General features: G+C 53.1%; 1 protein-coding gene across 1 annotated transcript; it reads right to left on the reverse strand.

The window, feature by feature from the left end:
* Nucleotides 1–1,502: 1,502 nt before the first annotated feature.
* On the reverse strand, nt 1,503–17,101 carry LOC140404813 (nectin-2-like). Its single transcript, XM_072493550.1, has 4 exons — nt 16,893–17,101; nt 14,585–14,678; nt 5,280–5,639; nt 1,503–2,839 (listed from the first exon to the last, which is right to left on the reverse strand). Exons 2-4 carry the CDS (start codon nt 14,646–14,648, stop codon nt 2,760–2,762), a joined length of 504 nt encoding a protein of 167 aa, XP_072349651.1. The 5' UTR covers nt 14,649–14,678; nt 16,893–17,101; the 3' UTR covers nt 1,503–2,759.
* Between the last annotated feature and the right edge of the window lie 9,678 nt (nt 17,102–26,779).

Here is a 26,779-nt window from a genome sequence, read left to right on the forward strand (position 1 = left end):
CGAACAGGCGCCGGAATGTGGCGGCTAGGGGCTTTTCACAGTCACTTCATTTGAAGCCTACTCGTGGCAATAAGCGATTTTCACCAAAAGATGGCCACCACGGGTCACATGATTCACAGGTTGTCTGCAGTTCCTGGAAATTTCCAACAGCAGTTACAGGACAAAAGCTGACCCTTGTGGGATCTCACATCTCTAATTGTAAGGCTATCTTCACAGAATTTACAGTGCAGAAGGAGGCCATTCGGCCCATCGAGTCTGCATCGGCCCTTACAAAGAGCACACTACTGAAGCCCACCTATCTACCCTAACCCGTAACCCAGTAACCCGCACTTAACATTTTTTGGACACTAAGGGGCAATTTAGCGTGGACAGTCCGCCTAACCCGCACATCTTTGGACTGTGGGAGGAAACCGGAGCCCCCGGAGGAAACCCACGCAGACACGGGGAGAACGTGCAGACTCCGCACAGGCAGTGACCCAAGCCGGGAATCGAACCTGGGACCCTGCAGCTGTGAAGCGACGGCACTAACCGCTGTGCTACCGTGCGGCTCTTACAATCTTACAATCAGCAAAACCAGGGGCCCACAGGAAACCAGTCACCCTAGACTGGTCCTGTACCAAAGAAAGAGACATCAAGCCTCATTCGCCCTGCAGAGGCTCTGAGAGCCATCCATCTCCTGAGGTGAACAATGGATTTTGGCTTTCCATGCAGCAACCAGGGGCACGATCGAGTGGTGCTTCGCCATCCGTGGAGTTGCGGTTCCGGTGCCTGGGCCACTCCTGGAGGGGCCCTCCAGTGTGACGCAGAGAGGGTCGCGAACTCCACAACATCGCGCAGCAGAGCGGCGGCACGCTGGGGGAAAGAGGATGAAAGCCAGGCCTTGCCCGATGAGGAGAATGCGGAGGAGGATGGGCGCGACGTGGGGCCCGGACAGGCATGGGAGGCCACACAACCCGTGTGCCTGGGCTGCCGCTCACCCGATGCTCTGGTCTCCTCCAGGTTCACTGACCAGGGGCGTGGCCAGCGGCTCGGACATCCCAAGAGAACAAGAAGTGGACCACCTCCCTCTGGCTCGGCGCCACATCATCCAATGACTGTGCCACCTCCCTTTGTGTCTGTGCCACGTCAGCCGGTGCCCAGGCAATGCCAGCGACGGCCTCAACCATGGCCTGCTGCAGCTGTGCCACATTCTGGAGCGCTACTGCAATGTTCAGGTGGCCCTGGTACATGGCTGCCTGTGAGAGAGCAGCCCTCCCCTGTGCCTTGGCCTTCACCCACACAGAGTTCCCTAGGTCTAGGGGCACAGACACATATTGGCAATCAGTTCCGGCCACACTTCGAATGCCCACACACCCCACGCCCAGAAAGTAAGAGGTGACAAAGATCCTTCTTGATGCGTGACTTTAAGTCAACAACACAACCAAGCCCACCCAGGGACGCCAAAACTTTACCAAGAAAACCTTTCTCGGTCACCTTGAACTGACACAAAAACACACACACTGTGAACCATAACTAGTTTATTAGGTATTGGAATCTACAAAATCAATCGCACAAAATATGACTCACACTCAGCTGAACTCCAGGTATTACCCTCGCTAACAGGAATGAACGACTAGGACATGTAATATGACCTGGGGGCTCAGGTGCATAGATCTGTAAAATACCACGAACAAGCGCAGGAAGTAATCAAGATGGCTAGTGGAATGTCGGCCTTTATATCTGGAGGACTGGAGTACAAGGACGCAGGGGTTACGCTGCACCTTTGCAAAACCCTGGTTAGGCCCCACTTGGAGTCGCTGCGAGCAGATCTGGGTTCCACACCTCCGAAAGGATATTTTGGCCCCTGGAGGAGGTGCAATGTAGGTTCACAAGAATGGGACTTGGACCTCAGGGGGTTGAGCTACGAGGGAGAGATTATCCAAATTAGGCCTGTTTCCTCTAGAGCTTAGAAGGTTGAGAGGTGATCTGATCGAAGTCTTCAAGACAGTAACAGGGAAAGACAGGGTAGATAAAGATAAACTGTTTCCACTGATTGGAATCTAGAATGAGGGGGCACAGTCTAGAAATCAGGGCCCAGACATTCAGGAGAGGTGTAAGGAAGAACGTCTTCACTCACAGGGTGGTAGAGGTTGGGACCGCTAATTGATGATTGATCATTTGGTCATTTTAAGTCTGACGTAGACAGATTTTCGCTCAGCAAATATATATATTTCAATAACTTTAAAGTGCCCCCATTTATTTTGTTTTCCAATTAAGGGGCAATCCAGCGTGGCCAATCCACCGACCCTTTGGATTGTGGGGGCGAGATCCACGCAGACACGGGGAGAATGTGCCAACTCCACACGGACAGCGACCCGGGGCCGGGATCGAACCCGGGACCTCGGCGCCGTGAGGCAGCAGTGCTGAACACTGCCACCCCGCCGCCCCCCCCCCCCTTGAGCAAAGATATTAAGGGATATGGGCAAAGGCAGGGACATGAAGTTAGGCCTCACATCAGCCATGATCTGATTGAATAGCGCAACAGGCCCGAGAGACTGGACGGCCTCCTCCTGTTCCTATGTTCCTCTGCTAAAGCAACAATATGTTTCATTTACGGTTAGAATACGAACAGTGATGTGACAAGTATAATTGATAATATACACAAAGATAAGCAAATGAAACAAAAGGAAGATAACTTTTTTGAAAGGAGATGGCACTTTATATGTCTGTCACAACGGTCAACGTCAGGAGTAGCTGGTCTCGGCCTCCGGGAATGTCAATCACGTTGGGACTTGCATCAGGACCAGGAGCAGGAACGGGATCCAGACAGAGTGATGTCCTCCATACAGTTGGAATGATCCTGGAGGGTTCAAACGGAGAGGGAGTGAAAAGTTGCTGGGTTGCAAGCCGGGTGCAGAGATCATAGAATCATAGAATTTACAGTGCAGAAGGAGGCCATTCGGCCCATCGAGTCTGCACCGGCTCTTGGAAAGAGCATCCTTCCCAAACCCACACCTCCACCCTATCCCCATAACCCAGTAACCCCACCCAACACTAAGGGCAATTTATCATGGCCAAGCCACCTAACCTGCACATCTTTGGACTGCGGGAGGAAACCGGAGTGCCCGGAGGAAACCCACACACACACGGGGAGGATGTGCAGACTCCGCACAGGCAGTGACCCAGCGGGGAATCGAACCTGGGACCCTGGAGCTGCGAAGCAACTGTGCTAGCCACTGTGCTGTCCCAATGAAGAACACAGGAAATGGGAACGGGTCGGGGGGGAACCACTCGGCCCCTCTGACCTACCCCGCCGGTCAACGACATCATCGCTGTCAGCGCCAATGGGGTTTCGCACCAAAACGCGTCAATGGACAGCAATCACTTAACACATCGTTCTGAGTCACGCAAATGGGGCTCGTGCTTACCCTTCTGGGCTACTCATGCAGAGGCTTGGGCTGGTAACGTGAGTTTACTGTTTGACAGGGTGTGGAGCTAAATGGAAAGTTAGTGATAGGTGGGAGCTCCATGAGATTTGACAAGTCATGGAAGAACTATACAAAGGGAGAGTTAATGGAATTGTTAAAGACTAAAGGAGGTACTCATGGCGGAATAAAGATAGAAGATTGTTTTAATGACATCGGAACCATCTGGTTCACTTTAGGGAAGGAAATCCGCCATCCATCCCCGGTCTGGCCTACATGTGACTCCAGGCCCACAGCCAATGGGGTTGGCTCTTCGCTGCCCCTCTCAAATGGCTCGAGCAACCCACTCGGTTGCATCGCAGCGCCAGAGTGAGTGTACCTACACCACGTGGGCGCTACAGCGGTTCACGAAGGTGGCACCCCACCATCTTCTCGAGGGGCCATTGGGACTGGCCGGCAAAGGCGGCTTGCGCCCACATCCCACGGCAGAAATTGAAGTTGGTCAAAATTGTGGTTGGCGGTGGCAAGGAACGTTTGAAAGGCGGAGGGTGTGTTGGAGAGGCTTCGGGAGGGGATTCCAGAGCTTTGGGCCCAGTTCGCTGGAGGAATGCCAACGATGGTGGCACGTTGGAAATCGGGGATGCTTATGAAGCCAGGATCAGAGGAGCTTAGCCCATAACCTAGGGGGCATAGCCTCAAAATAAGGGGAAGTAGATTTAGGACTGAGTTTAGGAGGAACTTCTTCACCCAAAGGGTTGTGAATCTATGGAATTCCTTGCCCAGTGAAGCAGTTGAGGCTCCTTCATTAAATGTTTTTAAGATAGAGATAGATATTTATTTGAAGAATAAAGGGATTAAGGGTTATGGTGTTCAGGCCGGAGAGTGGAGCTGAGCCCACAAAAGATCAGCCATGATCTCATTGAATGGCGGAGCAGGCTCGAGGGGCCAGATGGCCGACTCCTGCTCCTGGTTCTTATTTGTAGGGCTGCCGGGGGGTTGCCGAGAGAGGAACAAGTGATGCCCTACTCTGTATTCCTTCCCACATGCTCCTGACTTGGCAGCTCTCACAAGGCCTGAGGAAGCAGGCCCCTATCGCCGCCGCGCGAGGCTGGCTGCTCGGTTTCGGCCGTGGTTCAGCGGTCAACGCTCGCCGGCATTTCCGAGGCAGAATGTCGTGTGTTCAAACCCTCCCTCTGGGATTTGGGGATATAACCGTGGCCAACACTCCTGGTGCAGTACTGACGGAGTGCTGCACTCCCAGCAGCGCTGTTTCGCAGGCCTTAAATTGAGGCCTAGTTTGCCACCTCAGGTTGGGTAAATGATCTTGTCCTGCCCTGTGAAAGAAGATCCGGTGGAATCACCTTGGTGTCCCGGAAACAATATTTACCCTTCAACTAACATCAGAAAAAGGAAAAAAAACAGGCGCTCTGGACATGATCACATTGCTGTGTGGGTACGGTTGCTGTGGGAAAATTAGTTGCCATTTTCCTCACATTACAACAGTGACAATATATCCGAAAAGTGTCTCATTGGCTGTAAAGCTTTTGAAAGGCGCTCTACAAATGCAAGTCTGGATGGGGGAGGCTGCATTCTGTCGCGATTTTGCTTTAAGAGACCACGCCCCAATGGGCAAGCAGCCAGGGTTGCAGACCACCCGACCAGCGGGCTTTGCCCAGAGGGGCTTCCGGTTTCGCTGGCCGCGCGCAGTGCGAAGGAATTGCAGCCGCACTTTACGGTTAACAATAGCTGTCAAACCCTTATAGTAAACGGGTCTGCCTGAGAGCTCCTGCAGAGAAACTGAATCCTGTGCGAGATGGAGGGGTTGAGAAAGTAGGCCCATGCAACGCGGCGAGTTAGAAAATGTGTCTTTCCTACCTGAATTCACTTTCAGTAACAGAAAAGCACAATAAGCAGGGCGTCCTCCACCTCTAATGATACAGGTGTAGTTCCCAGAATCTTCCTCCTGCGCCTGACGGATAGTCAGAGTGGTATCCCCGGTTTGATTCCAGGAAGAAGGGATTGAAGTGCGGCCGCTAAATAGTCTGTCCTGTGATTCCTCACTCTTTCCCATTGGGTTTTCTGCATGTATGACGACGGCGTTCTCACCAACTTCCCTCTGCCACGTTACTTCCAGTTTATTGTACTTTGTTGGGTCACTGAAGGAACATGGCAAGGACGCTGCCTCACCCTCTTTGGCTTCCACATCCTTTCCCTTTTTCTTGCAGTTTATGTCGCCTGAGGAAAAGGAGAGAAAATCTCAGTTCCTGAACCGACCCAATCGCCCTGCAACCGCCCCTCTGTCTGTATCTCCCTCGCCACATCTATCTGTCTCTCTCCACCTCTTACTCGCTCTCTCTCTCGGTGGCCAGGGTTCTCTGCTCCCGTTTACAGTGGGCGTCACGGCGGGTAGGAGCGGAGGGTTGCCGCCACGTCGCGAAAACCAGCTTCGCGCCGGCTCAAAGGCAGTTGCCGATGGCGCCCGTGGGCGGACTTAGAAGATGGCCGCTCGAAGAAGGTACAATGAGGCTCATTGTCGCTGCCGCCGCCCCCCCCCCCCACCCACCCTCCGGAGACGTTGGCGGTACCCGCCGCAGGGATGCCAAAGGGGCGAGTCAGAGGCCTGGGCACACCTGGAGGAGCACTCCAGTACACCCCTCAGCAATCCTCGCGGCTCCCTGTGCGCTACGCAGCCCGGCGCTGCAAAGGGAAGAGGACCTACGATCTGCCCAGTGAAACGCGAGCCTCGAGGCCGCAGCAACAACACCGACACGTTGAGAGACACTCAGCCCTGTGCGTTTCCGCGACATAGCACTTATCGACTGAGAAGGCCAGAGTATCGTAGACTTAAGGTGGCGAGGTGCTCGCATCTATCCTCTCAATTATTAGATGCTCAATCACAAAGTGTTCTGTGATATAACCATTCTGTGGTGTACACAGAACATAGATTCATAGTGCAGAAGGAGGCCATTCAGCCCATCGAGTCTGCACCGGCACTTGGAAAGAGCACCCTACTTAAACCCACGCCTCCACCCTATCCCCGTAACCCAGTAACCTCACCTAACCTTTTTGGACACTAGGGGACAATGTAGCACGGCCAATCCACCTAACCCGCACATCTTTGGACTGTGGGAGGAAACCGGAGCACCAGGAGGAAACCCACGCACACACGGGGAGGACGTGCAGACTCCGCACAGACAGTGACCCAAGCCGGGAATCGAACCTAGGACCCTGGAGCTGTGAGGGAGCAGTGCTAACCACTGTGCCGCCATGCTGCCCTGTAGTTGTTTAACTATAAAGATAATTTATTAACAAACATATGGAAAGATAACTAACGAACTATAATACAGACGATGGCTACTAAATGAATTCAGTGAATTCTCCGCGAGCTACTCTAAGTGTGACTATCCTCTTGTACGACTTACTACCAACTGCTGGGTGTCTTGAGTCACATGATAGATCTCTATCGCCACCAGCTGGTTGGAGGTCGTATTGCTAACTATATACAGAACTGTGCACAGGCATATCACCACAGGAAGCTTTAAGTATGGATGCCAGACAGAAATGCACAGTTCCTTCGAATATGGTTTTGTAACATGGACACCTTGGCAGACGAGAGTGTATGGAATCCCAGGTTATATCACCCTCCTCCACGCAATCACACTCCTGTCCTGCTACCCAACACCTTCATCTTTCAATCGTGCGTGTCAGATCATTCGCGACTTCACAGATACTGAAGCAGTCCCTGTCCAAATGCAGCAAGACCTGGGCAATATCCAGGCTCGGGCTGACAAGTGGCAAGTTACATTCGCGCCACACAAGTGACAGGCAATGACCTTCTCCAACAAGAGAGGATCTAACCACCGCCCCTCGACATTCAATGACATTACCATCACTGAATCCCCCACTATCAACATCCTGGGGGTTACCATTGATCAGAAACTGAACTGGACCCAGCCACATTAATACTGTGGCTACCAGAGCAGGTCAGAGGCTGGAAATCCTGCGGAGAGTAACTCACCTCCTGACCCCCCCCCCAAAGCCTGTCCACCATCTACAAGGCACAAGTCAGGAGTGTGAAGGAATACTCTCCACTTGCCTGGATGAGCGCAGCTCCAACAACACTCGAGAAGCTCGACACCATCCAGGACAAAGCAGCCCCGCTTGATTGGCTCCCCCTTCCACAAACATTCACTCCCTCCCCCACCGACGCACAGCGGCAGCCGTGTGTACCGTCTACAAGATGCACTGCAGCAACTCACCAAGGTTCCTCAGGCAGCACCTTCCAAACCCATGACCTCTACCATCTAGAAGGACAGCAGGGGTTCGATACAGAATAACTACACCTCTACGCTGACCCATCAAACACTCCCAGGGCAGGTACAGCACAAGGTTAGATACAGAGTTAAAGCTCCCTCTACACTGACCCCATCAAACACTCCCAGGACAGGTACAGCACGGGGTTAGATACAGAGTAAAGCTCCCTCTACACTGTCCCCATCAAACACTCCCAGGACAGGTACAGAACAGGGATAGATACAGAGTAAAGCTCCCTCTACACTGTCCACATCAAACACTCCCAGGACAGGTACAGTACGGGGTTAGATACAGAGTAAAGCTCCCTCGACACTGACCCCATCAAACACTCCCAGGACAGGTAAAGCACGGGGTTAGATACAGAGTAAAGCTCCCTCTACACTGTCCCTATAAAACACTCCCAGGACAGGTACAGCACGGGGTTAGATACAGAGTAAAGCTCCCTCTACACTGTCCCCATCAAACACTCCCAGCACAGGTACAGCACGGGGTTAGATACAGAGTAAAGCTCCCGCTACACTGTCCCCATCAAACACTCCCAGGAGAGGTAGAGCACGGGGTTAGATATAGAGTAAAGCTCCCTCAAACCTATCCCCAAAAACACTCCGAGGACAGGTACAGCACGGGACTAGATACAGAGTAAAGCTCCCTCTACACTGTCCCCATCAAGCACTCCCAGGACAGGTACAGCACAGGGACAGATACAGAGTGAAGCTCCCTCTACACTGTCCCCATCAAACACTCCCAGGACAGGTACAGCATGGGGTTAGATACAGAGTAAAGCTCACTCTACACTGTCCCCATCAAACACTCCCAGGACTGGTACAGCACGGGGTGAGGTACAGAGTATAAGCTCCCTCTACACTGTCCCCATCAAACACTCGCAGGACAGGTACAGCACAGGGTTAGATACAGAGTAAAGCTCCCTCTACACTGTCCCCATCAAACACTCCCAGGACAGGTACAGCACGGGGTTCGATACAGAGTAATGCTCCCTCGACACTGATCCCATCAAACACTCCCAGGACAGGTACAGCACAGGGTTAGATACAGAGTAAAGCTCCCTCTACACTGTCCCCATCAAACACTCCCAGGACAGGTACAGCACGGGGTTTGATACAGAGTAAAGCTCCCTCTACACTGTCCCCATCAAACACTCCCAGGACAGGTACTGCACGGGGTTAGATAAGGAGTAAAGCTCCCTCTACACTGTCCCCATCAAACACTCCCAGGACAGGTACAGAACGGGATTAGATACAGAGTAAAGCTTCCTCTACACTGTCCCCATCAAACACTCCCAGGACAGATACAGCACGGGGTTAGATACAGAGTAAAGCTCCCTCTACAGTGTCCCCATCAAGCTCTCCCAGGACAGGTACAGCACGGGGTTAGATACAGAGTAAAGCTCCCTCAAACCTATCCCCATAAAACACTCCCAGGACAGGTGCAGCACGGGGTTAGATAGAGAGTAAATCTCCCTCTACACTGTCCCCATCAAGCACTCCCAGGACAGGTACAGCACGGGGACAGATACAGAGTAAAGCTCCCTCTACACAGTCCCCATCAAACATTCCCAGGACAGGTAGAGCACGGGGTTAGATACAGAGTAAAGCTCCCTCTACACTGTCCCCATCAAGCACTCCCAGGACAGGTACAGCACGGGGACAGATACAGAGTAAAGCTCCCTCTACACAGTCCCCATCAAACATTCCCAGGACAGGTACAGCACGGGGTTAGATACAGAGTAGAAATCCCTCTACACTGTCCCCATAAAACACTCCCAGGACAGGTACAGCACAGGCTAAGACACAGAGTAAAGCACCCTCTACACTGTTCCCATCAAACACACGCAGGACAGGTACAGCACGGGGTTAGATACAGAGTAAAGCTCCCTCGAACACTGTCCCCATCAAACACTCCCAGGACAGGTACAGCACGCGGTTAGATACAGAGCAAAGCTCCCTCTACATTGTCCCCATCAAACACTCCCAGGACTGGTACAGCACGGGGTTAGATACAGAGTAAAGCTCCCTCTACACTGTCCCCATCAAACACTCCCAGGACAGGTACAGAACAGGGTTAGATACAGAGTAAAGCTCCCTCTACACTGTCCACATCAAACACTCCCAGGACAGGTACAGTACGGGGTTAGATACAGAGTAAAGCTCCCTCGACACTGACCCCATCAAACACTCCCAGGACAGGTAAAGCACGGGGTTAGATACAGAGTAAAGCTCCCTCTACACTGTCCCTATAAAACACTCCCAGGACAGGTACAGCACGGGGTTAGATACAGAGTAATGCTCCCTCTACACTGTCCCCATCAAACACTCCCAGCACAGGTACAGCACGGGGTTAGATACAGAGTAAAGTACCCGCTACACTGTCCCCATCAAACACTCCCAGGAGAGGTAGAGCACGGGGTTAGATATAGAGTAAAGCTCCCTCAAACCTATCCCCAAAAACACTCCCAGGACAGGTACAGCACGGGACTAGATACAGAGTAAAGCTCCCTCTACACTGTCCCCATCAAGCACTCCCAGGACAGGTACAGCACAGGGACAGATACAGAGTGAAGCTCCCTCTACACTGTCCCCATCAAACACTCCCAGGACAGGTACAGCACAGGGTTAGATACAGAGTAAAGCTCCCTCTACACTGTCCCCATCAAACACTCCCAGGACAGGTACAGCACGGGGTTCGATACAGAGTAATGCTCCCTCGACACTGATCCCATCAAACACTCCCAGGACAGGTACAGCACAGGGTTAGATACAGAGTAAAGCTCCCTCTACACTGTCCCCATCAAACACTCCCAGGACAGGTACAGCACGGGGTTTGATACAGAGTAAAGCTCCCTCTACACTGTCCCCATCAAACACTCCCAGGACAGGTACTGCACGGGGTTAGATAAGGAGTAAAGCTCCCTCTACAGTGTCCCCATCAAACTCTCCCAGGACAGGTACAGCACGGGGTTAGATACAGAGTAAAGCTCCCTCAAACCTATCCCCATAAAACACTCCCAGGACAGGTGCAGCACGGGGTTAGATAGAGAGTAAAGCTCCCTCTACACTGTCCCCTTCAAGCACTCCCAGGACAGGTACAGCACGGGGACAGATACAGAGTAAAGCTCCCTCTACACAGTCCCCATCAAACATTTCCAGGACAGGTAGAGCACGGGGTTAGATACAGAGTAAAGCTCCCTCTACACTGTCCCCATCAAGCACTCCCAGGACAGGTACAGCACGGGGACAGATACAGAGTAAAGCTCCCTCTACACAGTCCCCATCAAACATTCCCAGGACAGGTACAGCACGGGGTTAGATACAGAGTAGAAATCCCTCTACACTGTCCCCATCAAACACTCCCAGGACAGGTACAGCACGCGGTTAGATACAGAGCAAAGCTCCCTCTACATTGTCCCCATCAAACACTCCCAGGACAGGTACAGCACGGGGTTATATACAGAGTGAAGCTCACTCTACACTGTCCCCATCAAACACTCCCAGGACAGGTACAGCATGGGGTTAGATACAGAGTAAAGCACCCTCTACACTGTTCCCATCAAACACCCGCAGGACTGGTACAGCACGGTGTTAGATACAGAGTACAGCTCCCTCTACACTGTCCCCATCAAACACTCCCAGGACAGGTACAGCACGCGGTTAGATACAGAGCAAAGCTCCCTCTACATTGTCCCCATCAAACACTCCCAGGACAGGTACAGCACGGGGTTAGATACAGAGTGAAGCTCCCTCTACACTGTCCCCATCAAACACTCCCAGGACAGGTACAGCATGGGGTTAGATACAGAGTAAAGCTCACTCTACACTGTCCCCATCAAACACTCCCAGGACTGGTACAGCACGGGGTTAGATACAGAGTATAAGCTCCCTCTACCCTGTCCCCATCAAACAGTCGCAGGACAGGTACAGCACAGGGTTAGATACAGAGTAAAGCTCCCTCTACACTGTCCCCATCAAACACTCCCAGGACAGGTACAGCACGGGGTTCGATACAGAGTAAAGCTCCCTCGACACTGACCCCATCAAACACTCCCAGGACAGGTACAGCACGGGGTTTGATACAGAGTAAAGCTCCCTCTACACTGTCCCCATCAAACACCCCCAGGACAGGTACACAACGGGATTAGATACAGAGTAAAGCTTCCTCTACACTGTCCCCATCAAACACTCCCAGGACAGATACAGCACGGGGTTAGATACAGAGTAAAGCTCCCTCTACAGTGTCCCCATCAAACTCTCCCAGGACAGGTACAGAACGGGGTAAGATACAGAGTAAAGCTCCCTCAAACCTATCCCCATAAAACACTCCCAGGACAGGTGCAGCACGGGGTTAGATAGAGAGTAAAGCTCCCTCTACACTGTCCCCATCAAGCACTCCCAGGACAGGTACAGCACGGGGACAGATACAGAGTAAAGCTCCCTCTACACAGTCCCCATCAAATATTCCCAGGACAGGTAGAGCACGGGGTTAGATACAGAGTAAAGCTCCCTCTACACTGTCCCCATCAAGCACTCCCAGTACAGGTACAGCACGGGGACAGATACAGAGTAAAGCTCCCTCTACACAGTCCCCATCAAACATTCCCAGGACAGGTACAGCACGGGGTTCGATACAGAGTAGAAATCCCTCTACACTGTCCCCATAAAACACTCCCAGGACAGGTACAGCACAGGCTAAGACACAGAGTAAAGCACCCTCTACACTGTTCCCATCAAACACCCGCAGGACAGGTACAGCACGGGGTTAGATACAGAGTAAAGCTCCCTCGAACACTGTCCCCATCAAACACTCCCAGGACTGGTACAGCACGGGGTTAGATACAGAGTAAAGCTCCCTCTACACTGTCCCCATCAAACACTCCCAGGACAGGTACAGCACGCGGTTAGATACAGAGCAAAGCTCCCTCTACATTGTCCCCATCAAACACTCCCAGGACAGGTACAGCACGGGGTTAGATACAGAGTAAAGCTCACTCTACACTGTCCCAATCAAACACTCCCAGGACTGGTACAGCACGGGGTTAGGTACAGAGTATAAGCTCCCTCTACACTGTCCCCATCAAACACTCGCAGGACAGGTACAGCACAGGGTTAGATACAGAGTAAAGCTCCCTCTACACTGTCCCCATCAAACACTCCCAGGACAGGTACAGAACGGGATTAGATACAGAGTAAAGCTTCCTCTACACTGTCCCCATCAAACACTCCCAGGACAGATACAGCACGGGGTTAGATACAGAGTAAAGCTCCCTCTACATTGTCCCCATCAAACTCTCCCAGTACAGGTACAGCACGGGGTTAGATACAGAGTAAAGCTCCCTCAAACCTATCCCCATAAAACACTCCCAGGACAGGTGCAGCACGGGGTTAGATAGAGAGTAAAGCTCCCTCTACACTGTCCCCATCAAGCACTCCCAGGACAGGTACAGCACGGGGACAGATACAGAGTAAAGCTCCCTCTACACAGTCCCCATCAAACATTCCCAGGACAGGTAGAGCACGGGGTTAGATACAGAGTAAAGCTCCCTCTACACTGTCCCCATCAAGCACTCCCAGGACAGGTACAGCACGGGGACAGATACAGAGTAAAGCTCCCTCTACACAGTCCCCATCAAACATTCCCAGGACAGGTACAGCACGGGGTTAGATACAGAGTAGAAATCCCTCTACACTGTCCCCATAAAACACTCCCAGGACAGGTACAGCACAGGCTAAGACACAGAGTAAAGCACCCTCTACACTGTTCCCATCAAACACCCGCAGGACAGGTACAGCACGGGGTTAGATACAGAGTAAAGCTCCCTCGAACACTGTCCCCATCAAACACTCCCAGGACTGGTACAGCACGGGGTTAGATACAGAGTAAAGCTCCCTCTACACTGTCCCCATCAAACACTCCCAGGACAGGTACAGCACGCGGTTAGATACAGAGCAAAGCTCCCTCTACATTGTCCCCATCAAACACTCGCAGGACAGGTACAGCACGGGGTTAGATACAGAGTGAAGCTCCCTCTACACTGTCCCCATCAAACACTCCCAGGACAGGTACAGCATGGGGTTAGATACAGAGTAAAGCTCACTCTACACTGTCCCCATCAAACACTCCCAGGACTGGTACAGCACGGGGTTAGATACAGAGTAAAGCTCCCTCTACCCTGTCCCCATCAAACACTCGCAGGACAGGTACAGCACAGGGTTAGATACAGAGTAAAGCTCCCTCTACACTGTCCCCATCAAACACTCCCAGGACAGGTACAGCACGGGGTTCGATACAGAGTAAAGCTCCCTCGACACTGACCCCATCAAACACTCCCAGGACAGGTACAGCACGGAGTTTGATACAGAGTAAAGCTCCCTCTACACTGTCCCCATCAAACACTCCCAAGACAGGTACAGCACGGGGTTAGATACAGAGTAAAGCTCCCTCTACACTGTCCCCATCTAACACTCCCAGGACAGGTACAGAACGGGATTAGATACAGAGTAAAGCTCCCTCTACACTGTCCCCATCAAACACTCCCAGGACAGATACAGCACGGGGTTAGATACAGAGTAAAGCTCCCTCTACACTGTCCCCATCAAACACTCCCAGGACAGGTACAGCATGGGTTTAGATACAGAGTAAAGCTCCCTCTACACTGTCCCCATCAAACACTCCCAGGACAGGTACAGCACGGCGTTAGATACAGAGTGAAGCTCCCTCTACACTGTCCCCATCAAACACTTCCAGGACAGGTACAGCACGGGGTTAGATACAGAGTAATGCTCCCTCTACACTGTCCCCATCAAACACTCCCAGGACAGGTACAGCACGGGGTTAGATACAGAGTCGTGTCTTACTTGCGTGTGAGACCTGGAGTATCACGGCCAGAAGAAGAATTAGTCTGAGATACATGGCCACCATCACTTTAATCTCTGCAGCCAGGCCTGGAGACTGAATCGAAAGAGCTTGGTCAGTGTACAGACTCTAACCTCCTGAGACACTCTGTAACCACATGATTCACCACAAGCTCTGCAACAGGAAGCTCTGTGCCTCATAATCGGTTTCTCACTGGTTCAGAAGCGCCGCGCTACGGAGGAGAGCAAGAGGCTGTGAATGAGGACCGAGCTTCCGGTCGAATGAGGACCGAGGTTCCGGTCCTCTTCCTCCTGCAGGATCTTCCTGTGCCGCCCATGTTAATGGACCTCTGTACGTCTCTCCGCACTTTCCCTGCCCGGCTGAAAATTCCATCGGATTCTATTGGGAGATCTGCGTCGGAGAGACTTGTACAGAAAAGCGTGTGGAACCGCCTTCGGAAAACACAGAGAGTTTGGGATTTTCCACTCCGGAGCCTCAGGAAAATCGGGATGGTCTCCGCTGGGGCGAAGGGGGGCGGGGGGGGGGGGGGGGGGGGGGGCGCCAACCGGCGCGATTCCCGCCCCCTGCCGAATATCCTGTGCCGGAGAATTCGGCAATCGGCGGGGGCGGGATTCACGGCAGCCCCCGACGGTTCTCCGACCCGGCCGGGGGGGGGGGGGGGGGGGGGGGGGGGGGGGGGGGGGGTCGGAGAATCCCGCCCCTGAACCGTGGAAATGTAGGCGCGGCCGGGAGCTCGCCGGATCCCACCGGGATCCAGGTGACGGCCGCCATTTTGAGCAGCGGTGCCCGATCTGAAAATCTGCCTGTGCGCCACCCCTGCCCCGCCTCCCCTACAATGCAAATCCTGCCCCCCCCCCCCCCCACCCCCTCCCCGCCCAGCTGACGGTGAACGGCATTCTCCCCTTCGCCACAGGGATCACGGGCCACTCACAACCTCACCCAGCTCCCATGAGGGTGACCCGACCCCTCCCTCAGAGCAGCCCCCCCCCCACACACACATATCAGCAACAATGTTCTGTGTACTGACTAATTGGAGGTGCTGTCTGTCGCTGTGACTCGGAGCAGAGCGTCACATTGGATTTCTCGCCCTGTGATTGGTGGGTTCGATCCAGAGGAGGGCAGATGTGGTAAATGCTAGTCGGAGTTCGCACACTGTGCCTTCAGCAAAGGGGTCCCAAGGTCAGGGATCCTCTCCCCATATCTCTCCGCCATCCCTCTGTTCCTGCTTGTGTGTCTCCCTCCTCTCTCTGTGTTTCTGCCTGTCTCTCTCTCTCCGTCTCCCTACCCCTCTCTGTCTCTATTTTTATCTCTCAACCTGGTTTCTCTCTGCTGCTCTCTCTCTCTGTCTCTCCCTCCCTCTCTCTCCGTCTCTCTCTGACTCTCCCTCTCTCTTTCTCTGCCGCTCTCTCTCTCCGTCTCCCTCTCTCTGTCAGTCTCTCTCCGACTCTCCCTCTCTCTTTCTCTGCCGCTCTCTCTCTCCGTCTCCCTCTCTCTGTCAGTCTCTCTCCGACTCTCCCTCCCTCTTTCTCTGCCGCTCTCTCTCTGTCTCTCCCTCTCTGTGTCTCTATCTTAATCTCCTCCTTTCTCTATCTCTCTCTCTATCTCCGTCTCTCTCTCTGTCTGTCTCTCTCTGACTCTCCCTCCCTTTCTCTCTGTCTCTTTCTCTCTCTCCCTGCCCTCTCTTTCTCACCTTCGCTTCCTCTCTCCCCCCCTCTCTCTCTCCCTATTTCTCTGTCTGCCTCTCTCCCCCTTCTGTCTGCCCTATCTCTGTCGTCTGCCTCGCTCCCTCTGTCCGTCTCTTTCAGTTGCTCTCTCTCCCTCCCTCTCTCTCTGTACCTCTCTTTCTCTGCCTCGCTCTCTCTCTCTCTCTGAATCTCTCTATCTCTCCCTCTATTTCTCCCTCCCTCTCTCTGTCTCCTTTTTGAATGCAATCCTTAAAGCTGACCTCTCTAACCAACCTTTTGGTCACCTGTCGAACTATCTCCTTTACTTTTTCTTTGTCACGCTGCAGGGCAGCACCTAGGGACGGCCCATGAAGTTAAAGGGCGCTATATAAATGCACCTTATAGTTGTCGACATTCCAGAAGCGATGGATTGATGGAGCGAGGTCACAGGTTAATCATAATCTTAACGAATGCCGTCCTCCTCCTCCAACATGTTACTGGGACAATCCCGAGCTTGCCGAAAGGCGCTACGCAAATGCAAGTCCTTTGCCCCCCCCCCCCCCCCCTTACCACCACCCCCCCCCCCCCCCCCCCCTGCCCTCCACCCCCCTCCCCCCCCCCTCACCTGGCTGGAGTAACGACGAGGACTCGTTTGGCGAGGAATACTCACGCGTCCGACAGCGCCGACGCGGGGGAGGGAGGGGGTGGGGGGGGGGGGGCGATCCAACCTCGAGCGAGAGGCGGTAAAAAGGGGGCGAACCCTCGAGACCGGAGCGAACGGCACCGAGGCGACGCTCAGAGCTTGGGGGCAACCGGAGTCAGCAGCAGCGAAGCCTCAGCGACGAGGAACGGCCGTCGGAGACCTTGGTAATAGTCAGCCGGAGTGACGAGAGGAAGCGTCACGCGCGAGTGAGTCATTCTTTTCGACAGGAGGGAAATCTACCAGCGGACCAGCTGCCTCGTAGCTTGAGCAAATCTGGAAGTAATCCGTCCATCGCGATCTCGTCACGTCGCTCTGATTCAATTGGGAACTTCCTGTTTGCACCCCCGCCTGAAAATCGTTCCGAACAACAGCTGCCTTGCTATTGCCAAGGGGCAGAGGGAACATGGCCCCCGTGCTACCCAGACCCTCGGCGCCCGACCCTCTCCCGGAATGTGGTCACAGATCTGCTTCCCCACAGCCACGGGCCTCCCTCTTAAAGGGCCGCCCGTTCAACAGCAGAGTTATTTCGATTGGGACCGCCGTGTTCGCCGTCAGACGGTACATTCACCGCTCCTCCTCAGAGCCTCGAATGTTGTGACGCGCCGAGTACTCATCCAGGTATTTTTTAAAGGCTGTGAGGCAACTCTCCTCGACCGCCCTCCCAGGCCGTGCGTTCCAGACCCTCGCCTCCCTCTGGGTAAAACAACTTTTCCTCAAATCCCCCCTAAACCTCCCGTCCCTCACCTTGAACTTGTGTCCCCCTCGTGACTGACCCTTCAACGAAGGGGAACAGCCGCTCCCTCTCCCCCCTGTCCATGCCCCTCATAATCTTGTCCACCTCGATCAGGTCGCCCCTCAGTCTCCTCTGCTCCAGCGAAAACATCCCAATCCTATCCGACCTCTCTTCGTAACTGAAATGTTCCATCCCAGGCACCACCCTGGTGAATCTCCTCTGCACCCCCTCCAGCGCAATCACATCCTTCCGATAATGTGGCGACGAGAACTGCACACAGTACTCCAGCTGTGGGCTCACCAAAGTTCTGTCCAACTCCAACAGGACCTCCCTGCTTTTGTAATCTGTGCCTCGATCGATAAAGGCGAGTGTCCCATTTGTCTTTTTCACCACCTTATTAACCTGCCCTTCCGCCCTCAGAGATCTGTGGACAAACACGCCAAGGTCCCTTTGTTCCTTCGAACTTCCCGGCGTCAGGCCGTTCGTTGAATATTTCCTGGTCGTGTTACTCCTTCCAAAGTGGATCACCTCACACTTTTCAGGGTTAAATTCCATCTGCCACCTCTCTGCCCATTTGACCATCCCGTCTGTATCTCCCTGTCACCCAAGACACTCAACGTCACTGTTAACCACCCGGACAATCTTTGTGTCAATCGCAAACTCACTGATCCTAACCCCTATGATGAATGTAGGAACTTCAGATATATTGGACAAGTATTTGGTGCAGTAAGGATTAAAAGTCTGAGTTTGAGTGTGTTTGACCGCTGAAGTCACGTTTTTAAAAGAACCTTGGTTTGAAAGACAACACCGGTTTTAGGAGGCTGAGGCACAATTAAGCATCGTAAAAAGCTCGGGCTCATGACATTTTGTTTTCATTAAGGGGATTCCCTGGGGAGTTCATTAGCTTTCAGCTTGGTGAGGTGATATCATTACTGGGCGGAGCTTCTTGAGGAAGCATTTTCAGTTCACTTCTGACCTGGCTGAAGGTGCGCACAGTGAAACAGTTCTGCTCTCATTGTAAGTGATTAACGTTGTTTAAAGCAGCGCAGACTTGTCTGAGGACAAGGAGGGCCCACTACAGAGACACCCCACACAAAATCCAGCCTGGCATTGGAGTGCCACACCATTGACACTACTGGGAGCATTATGAAAGTCGGAACAGAGGAAGATAGTCATGGGGGGAGACCTTTTGGCCCTCCATGCCTGCTCCACCATACAATACAAACCCGGCTGACTTGGCTGCGGTCTCAGCTCCACTTTCAAAGCAACCGGGCAGAGTCAACATGGTTTTGTGAAAGGGAAATCGACTTTGACCAATTTCTTCTCTGAAGAAATAACTTTATTTCTGTTGACTTGATTCAGGTGTGGGATGTGGGTGTGTCTGGCTAGGCCATCGCTGATGGCCTATCCGTAATTGCCAAACAGAGAGGCTTGCTAGGCCATTTCGGGGGGCCTTTAAGAGTCAGCCACATGGCTGTGGGCCTGGAGTCACATATAGGCCAGACCAGGTAAGGATGGCAGATTTCCTTCCATGAAGCCCATTGAGCAAATGGATCATGCTGTGGATAAAGGGGAAATAGCGAATGTCCAGTACTTAGATCGCCAGGAGGCATTTGATAAAGTTCCACATTGAGGTTTGCTGTGGAATATAAAAGCTTGCCGTGCGGGGGTAAATATACTGGCCTGGATAGAAAAATTGATGGTACGTTGATTAACAAGGGGGTGAAAGGTTATCGTGGGGTGAAAGGTTGTATCGGGGGGGTCAGCAGGATTGTGGGGTTGAGGTTACAATTAGATTAGCCGTGATTATATTGAATGGGAGAGGAGGATCGAGGGACCGAGTGGCCTCCTCTTCGCTCCTGATCTGGATGTTTGCGCATCCCGCCATCAGGTTTTCCTGATCAGTAACATTTTGAGGGAAGGCTGAGGGAGCGCTGCATTGGGGAGATCCCCCTGGTGTCCCAGGGCCAATCCTCAGCCCTCAGTCGAACACCTGATTGATGTTTGCGGGATCTTGCCGAAATGTGCTGCCTGAGTGAAAGGCTTGGCAATGGGAGCCTCGGCCTAGATTTTATGCTGAAGCCTGTGGGAGTTGGGAGCCGTGCCCAAAACAGTCTGGCGCCAAGGGGGCGAGCTCTTCGCGTCGGAGAGAGCTGAGGCCGCTCGGAATCAGCAGAGTCCGAACAGCATTCGAGGGAGTCACCAAGCTTTGAACATGGCTTTGCGGTTTACTTCAGGGAGGAGCGTTTCCCAGACACAGTAACATCATTGCAGTGTTAACGTAAGCCAACTTGTGACACTAATAAAAATTATTGACACCTCGCTCACACTAAATCGGTAAACATTCAGTAACAGGAACTACAAAGTCATCGTCATGGGTACAGAGGCAAGGATTGCGCAAGCATTATGCGTGGGAAAAGAAAAATGTTGTTATTTGGTCAAATGTTAAGCTTCACTCTCGTTCAGTTCCATATTTGTACTTGTTTTCAGTGATTGAAGTTAGATTTGAATCAGATCCCCAGAGAAGGTTCCTTTGCCAGCACTTCCCAAACACTCATTCCTTCCTCCAAAACAGGGCACGGGGCAGCAGACACAATGGGGAACAGTACTACCACCAGCACAACCAGGCCACACGCCACCCCGACTTGGAAATACATCGGCCGTTCCTTCACTGTGGCTGGGGGCAACATCCTGGGACTCCCTCCCTAACAGCACAGTGGGTGTACCTACGCCACATGGACTGCAGCGGCTCAAGAAGGCATCTCACCACCCCCACCTTCTGGAGCGGCAATTACGGATGGGCAATAAATGCCGGGCCTGGCCAGCGACGCCCACATCCCATTCACGAAAAGATTAGGGCTAGATGTCCCCGAATGGGAACAGTGTCCCGTGGCGTGCGGTCGGACGGGCGTTTCCCAGCTCTCGGAGCGCCGAGAGACGCCACGCTATCGAACGGCCATTCGGGTAGATCAGGGGCCTCAGCGGGGAACGCACAGCCGAGGCCGGACTTGGTCCCACTTTCTGCACCGGGGAGCTCTGCTCATTGGAACTCCTCAGTGCATTTAAAAATGGCATCCCGACCTCTTCGCCAGCCCCCCCCCACCCCGACGTGACCCCTGAACCCCGACGAAACTATAAGGGGGTCCTCGTCACCTCCCCCCCCCCCCCGCCCCCCGACACCACACACCAGGCACCCCCATCCCTGATCAACATTGCACAAAATATGCCAGCGTAGCGCCATAGCTGTGCCAGCCTGGCAGTGCTATATGGGCACTATAGCTGTGCCAGCCTGGCACTCAGGGAGCAATGTCAGACGGGCAGTGCCAGGGTCCTCAGGTGGCACCAGCAGTCCCAGGGTGCCATCTTGCCCAGAGGACAAGCACCTGGGAGTCTCCAATCCCCAGGCAGAACGTGATTAGATCTGAGGAACGCACTGAACAGCGAGACCCGCTGCCTCACTCCAATCTGCAGGTTTGCCAGAAAGCGATCCTGCCCACAAAGGGCGGGAGTCACAAGGCAACGCCTCGCGAGATTGCGGTAGATCCCGCGTAGCCTGGCGAGCAGGGGAGATCCCAGAAGGAGGAACTCCCGGCAACGACCTGCCACGCCGCGCTGCTTGTCCGGAGCAAGGCAGCCGGCAGATCCGGTCCTCAGTGTTTCTCCCATTGGATTGCCGTCCATTCCCCAACCATCCCCTCTACTGGTCTCCCCACGTCTGCTTGTGAATGATTCCAGTCAACAGCAGGAGTCTTCTCGAAAGTCACCAATCCGTCCGCTGCTCTGCACCTGTAATGATGGATTAGTTTGGGGATTGATTCAGGGCTATGGGGAGAGAGCGGGGCAGTGGGGTTAGTTTGAGGATTGATACAGGACTATGGGGAGAGAGTGGGGCAGTGGGATTAGTTTGGGGATTGATACAGGGCCTATGGGGAGAGAGCGGGGCAGTGGGATTAGTTTAGGATTGATACAGGGCTATGGGGAGAGAGTGGGGCAGTGGGATTAGTTTGGGGATTAATACAGGGCTATGGGGAGAGAGTGGGGCAGTGGGATTAGTTTGAGGATTGATACAGGGCTATGGGGAGAGAGCGGGGTAGTGGGATTAGTTTGGGGATTGATACAGGGCTAGGGGGAGAGAGTGGGGCAGTGGGATTAGTTTGAGGATTGATACAGGGCTATGGGGAGAGAGCGGGGTAGTGGGATTAGTTTGGGGATTGATACAGGGCTATGGGGAGAGAGTGGGGTAGTGGGATTAGTTTGGGGATTAATACAGGGCTATGGGGAGAGAGTAGGGCAGTGGGATTAGTTTGGGGATTGATTCAGCGCTATGGGGAGAGAGTGGGGCAGTGGGATTAGTTTGGGGATTAATACAGGGCTATGGGGAGAGAGTGGGGCAGTGGGATTAGTTTAGGATTGATACAGGGCTATGGGGAGAGAGTGGGGCAGTGGGATTAGTTTGGGGATTGATACAGGGCTATGTGGAGAGAGTGGGGCAGTGGGATTAGTTTGGGGATTGATACTGGGCTATCGGGAGAGAGCGGGTCAGCGGGATTAGTTGGGGATTGATTCAGGGTTATGTGGAGAGAGTGGGGCTGTGGGATTAGTTTGAGGATTGATACAGGGCTATGGGGATAGAGTGGGGTAGTGGGATTAGTTTGGGGATTGATACATGGCTATGGGGAGAGAGTGGGGCTGTGGGATTAGTTTGAGGATTGATACAGGGCTATGGGGATTGAGCGGGACAGTGGGATTAGTTTGGGGATTGATACAGGGCTATGTGGAGAGAGTGAGGCTGTGGGATTAGTTTGAGGATTGATACAAGGCTATGGGGAGAGAGTGGGGCAGTGGGATTAGTTTGGGGATTGATACAGGGCTATGGGGAGAGAGTGGGGCAGTGGGATTAGTTTGGGGATTGATACAGGGCTATGGGGAGAGATTGGGGCAGTGGGATTAGTTTGGGGATTGATACAGGGCTATGGGGAGAGAGTGGGGCAGTGGGATTAGTTTGGGGATTGATACAGGGCTATGGGGAGAGATTGGGGCAGTGGGATTAGTTTGAGGATTGATACAGGACTATGGGGAGAGAGTGGGGCAGTGGGATTAGTTTGGGGATTGATACAGGGCTATGGGGAGAGAGTGGGGCAGTGGGATTAGTTTGGGGATTGATACAGGGCTGTGGGGAGTGAGTGGGGCAGTGTGATTAGTTTGGGGATTGATACAGGGCTTTGGGAGAGAGTGGGACAGTGGGATTAGTTTGGGATTGATACAGGGCTATGGGGAGAGAGTGGGGCAGTGGGATTAGTTTGGGATTGATACAGGGCTATGGGGAGGGTGTGGGGCAGTGGGATTAGTTTGGGGATTGATACTGGGCTATGGGGAGAGAGTGGGGCAGTGGGATTAGTTTGGGATTGATACAGGGCTATGGGGAGAGAGCGGGGCAGTGGGATTAGTTTGAGGATTGATACAGGGCTATGGGGAGAGAGCAGGACAGTGGGATTAGTTTGAGGATTGATACAGGGCTATGGGGAGAGAGTGGGGCAGTGGGATTAGTTTGGGGATTGATACAGGGCTATGGGGAGAGAGCAGGACAGTGAGGTTAGTTTGAGGATTGATAAATGGCTATGGGGAGAGAGTGTGGCAGTGGGGTTAGTTTGGGGATTGATACAGGGCAATGGGGAGAGAGCGGGGCAGTGGGATTAGTTTGAGGATTGATACAGGGCTATGGGGAGAGAGCAGGACAGTGGGATTAGTTTGAGGATTGATACAGGGCTATGGGGAGAGAGTGGGGCTGTGGGATTAGTTTGAGGATTGATACAGGGCTATGGGGATTGAGCGGGACAGTGGGATTAGTTTGGGGATTGATACAGGGCTATGTGGAGAGAGTGAGGCTGTGGGATTAGTTTGAGGATTGATACAAGGCTATGGGGAGAGAGTGGGGCAGTGGGATTAGTTTTGGGATTGATACAGGGCTATGGGGAGAGAGTGGGGCAGTGGGATTAGTTTGGGGATTGATACAGGGCTATGGGGAGAGATTGGGGCAGTGGGATTAGTTTGAGGATTGATACAGGACTATGGGGAGAGAGTGGGGTAGTGGGATTAGTTTGGGGATTGATACAGGGCTATGGGGAGAGAGTGGGGCAGTGGGATTAGTTTGGGGATTGATACAGGGCTATGGGGAGAGAGTGGGGCAGTGGGATTAGTTTGAGGATTGATACAGGGCTATGGGGAGAGAGTGGGGCAGTGGGATTAGTTTGGGGATTAATACAGGGCTATGGGGAGAGAGTGGGGCAGTGGGATTAGTTTGGGGATTGATTCAGCGCTATGGGGAGAGAGTGGGGCAGTGGGATTAGTTTGGGGATTAATACAGGGCTATGGGGAGAGAGAGGGGCAGTGGGATTAGTTTAGGATTGATACAGGGCTATGGGGAGAGAGTGGGGCAGTGGTATTAGTTTGGGGATTGATACAGGGCTATGGGGAGAGAGTGGGGCAGTGGGATTAGTTTAGGATTGATACAGGGCTATGGGGAGAGAGTGGGGCAGTGGGATTAGTTTGGGGATTGATACAGAGCTATGGGGAGAGAGTGGGGCAGTGGGAATAGTCTGGGGATTGATACAGGGCAATGGGGAGAGAGTGGGGCAGGGGGATTAGTTTGGGAATTGATACAGGGCTATGTGGAGAGAGTGGGGCAGTGGGATTAGTTTGGGGATTGATACAGGGCTATCGGGAGAGAGCGGGTCAGCGGGATTAGTTGGGGATTGATTCAGGGTTATGTGGAGAGAGTGGGGCTGTGGGATTAGTTTGAGGATTGATACAGGGCTATGGGGATAGAGTGGGGTAGTGGGATGAGTTTGGGGATTGATACATGGCTTTGGGGAGAGAGTGGGGCTGTGGGATTAGTTTGAGGATTGATACAGGGCTATGGGGATTGAGCGGGACAGTGGGATTAGTTTGGGGATTGATACAGGGCTATGTGGAGAGAGTGAGGCTGTGGGATTAGTTTGAGGATTGATACAAGGCTATGGGGAGAGAGTGGGGCAGTGGGATTAGTTTGGGGATTGATACAGGGCTATGGGGAGAGAGTGGGGCAGTGGGATTAGTTTGGGGATTGATACAGGGCTATGGGGAGAGATTGGGGCAGTGGGATTAGTTTGGGGATTGATACAGGGCTATGGGGAGAGCGTGGGGCAGTGGGATTAGTTTGGGGATTGATACAGGGCTATGGGGAGAGATTGGGGCAGTGGGATTAGTTTGAGGATTGATACAGGACTATGGGGAGAGAGTGGGGCAGTGGGATTAGTTTGGGGATTGATACAGGGCTATGGGGAGAGAGTGGGGCAGTGGGATTAGTTTGGGGATTGATACAGGGCTGTGGGGAGTGAGTGGGGCAGTGTGATTAGTTTGGGGATTGATACAGGGCTTTGGGAGAGAGTGGGACAGTGGGATTAGTTTGGGATTGATACAGGGCTATGGGGAGAGAGTTGGGCAGTGGGATTAGTTTGGGATTGATACAGGGCTATGGGGAGAGTGTGGGGCAGTGGGATTAGTTTGGGGATTGATACTGGGCTATGGGGAGAGAGTGGGGCAGTGGGATTAATTTGGGATTGATACAGGGCTATGGGGAGAGAGCGGGGCAGTGGGATTAGTTTGAGGATTGATACAGGGCTATGGGGAGAGAGCAGGACAGTGGGATTAGTTTGAGGATTGATACAGGGCTATGGGGAGAGAGTGGGGCAGTGGGATTAGTTTGGGGATTGATACAGGGCTATGGGGAGAGAGCAGGACAGTGAGGTTAGTTTGAGGATTGATAAATGGCTATGGGGAGAGAGTGTGGCAGTGGGGTTAGTTTGGGGATTGATACAGGGCAATGGGGAGAGAGCGGGGCAGTGGGATTAGTTTCAGGATTGATACAGGGCTATGGGGAGAGAGCAGGACAGTGGGATTAGTTTGAGGATTGATACAGGGCTATGGGGAGAGAGTGGGGCTGTGGGATTAGTTTGAGGATTGATACAGGGCTATGGGGATTGAGCGGGACAGTGGGATTAGTTTGGGGATTGATACAGGGCTATGTGGAGAGAGTGAGTCTGTGGGATTAGTTTGAGGATTGATACAAGGCTATGGGGAGAGAGTGGGGCAGTGGGATTAGTTTGGGGATTGATACAGGGCTATGGGGAGAGAGTGGGGCAGTGGGATTAGTTTGAGGATTGATACAGGGCTATGGGGAGAGAGTGGGGCAGTGGGATTAGTTTGGGGATTAATACAGGGCTATGGGGAGAGAGTGGGGCAGTGGGATTAGTTTGGGGATTGATTCAGCGCTATGGGGAGAGAGTGGGGCAGTGGGATTAGTTTGGGGATTAATACAGGGCTATGGGGAGAGAGTGGGGCAGTGGGATTAGTTTAGGATTGATACAGGGCTATGGGGAGAGAGTGGGGCAGTGGGATTAGTTTGGGGATTGATACAGAGCTATGGGGAGAGAGTGGGGCAGTGGGAATAGTCTGGGGATTGATACAGGGCTATGGGGAGAGAGTGGGGCAGGGGGATTAGTTTGGGAATTGATACAGGGCTATGTGGAGAGAGTGGGGCAGTGGGATTAGTTTGGGGATTGATACAGGGCTATCGGGAGAGAGCGGGGCAGTGGGATTAGTTTGGGGATTGATACAGGGCTATGGGGAGAGATTGGGGCAGTGGGATTAGTTTGAGGATTGATACAGGACTATGGGGAGAGAGTGGGGTAGTGGGATTAGTTTGGGGATTGATACAGGGCTATGGGGAGAGAGTGGGGCAGTGGGATTAGTTTGGGGATTGATACAGGGCTATGGGGAGAGAGTGGGGCAGTGTGATTAGTTAGGGGATTGAGTCAGGGCTATGGGGAGAGAGTGGGGCAGTGGGATTAGTTTGGGGATTGATACAGGGCTATGGGGAGAGAGTGGGGCAGTGGGATTAGTTTGAGGATTGATACAGGGCTATGGGGAGCGAGTGGGGCAGTGGGATTAGTTTGGGGATTGCTACAGGGCTATGGGGAGAGAGTGGGGCAGTGGGATTAGTTTGGGGATTGATACAGGGCTATGGGGAGAGAGTGGG

The sequence above is a fragment of the Scyliorhinus torazame genome, chromosome 31 (genome assembly GCF_047496885.1).
Source record: "Scyliorhinus torazame isolate Kashiwa2021f chromosome 31, sScyTor2.1, whole genome shotgun sequence".
Classification (NCBI taxonomy): Eukaryota; Metazoa; Chordata; class Chondrichthyes; order Carcharhiniformes; family Scyliorhinidae; genus Scyliorhinus; species Scyliorhinus torazame.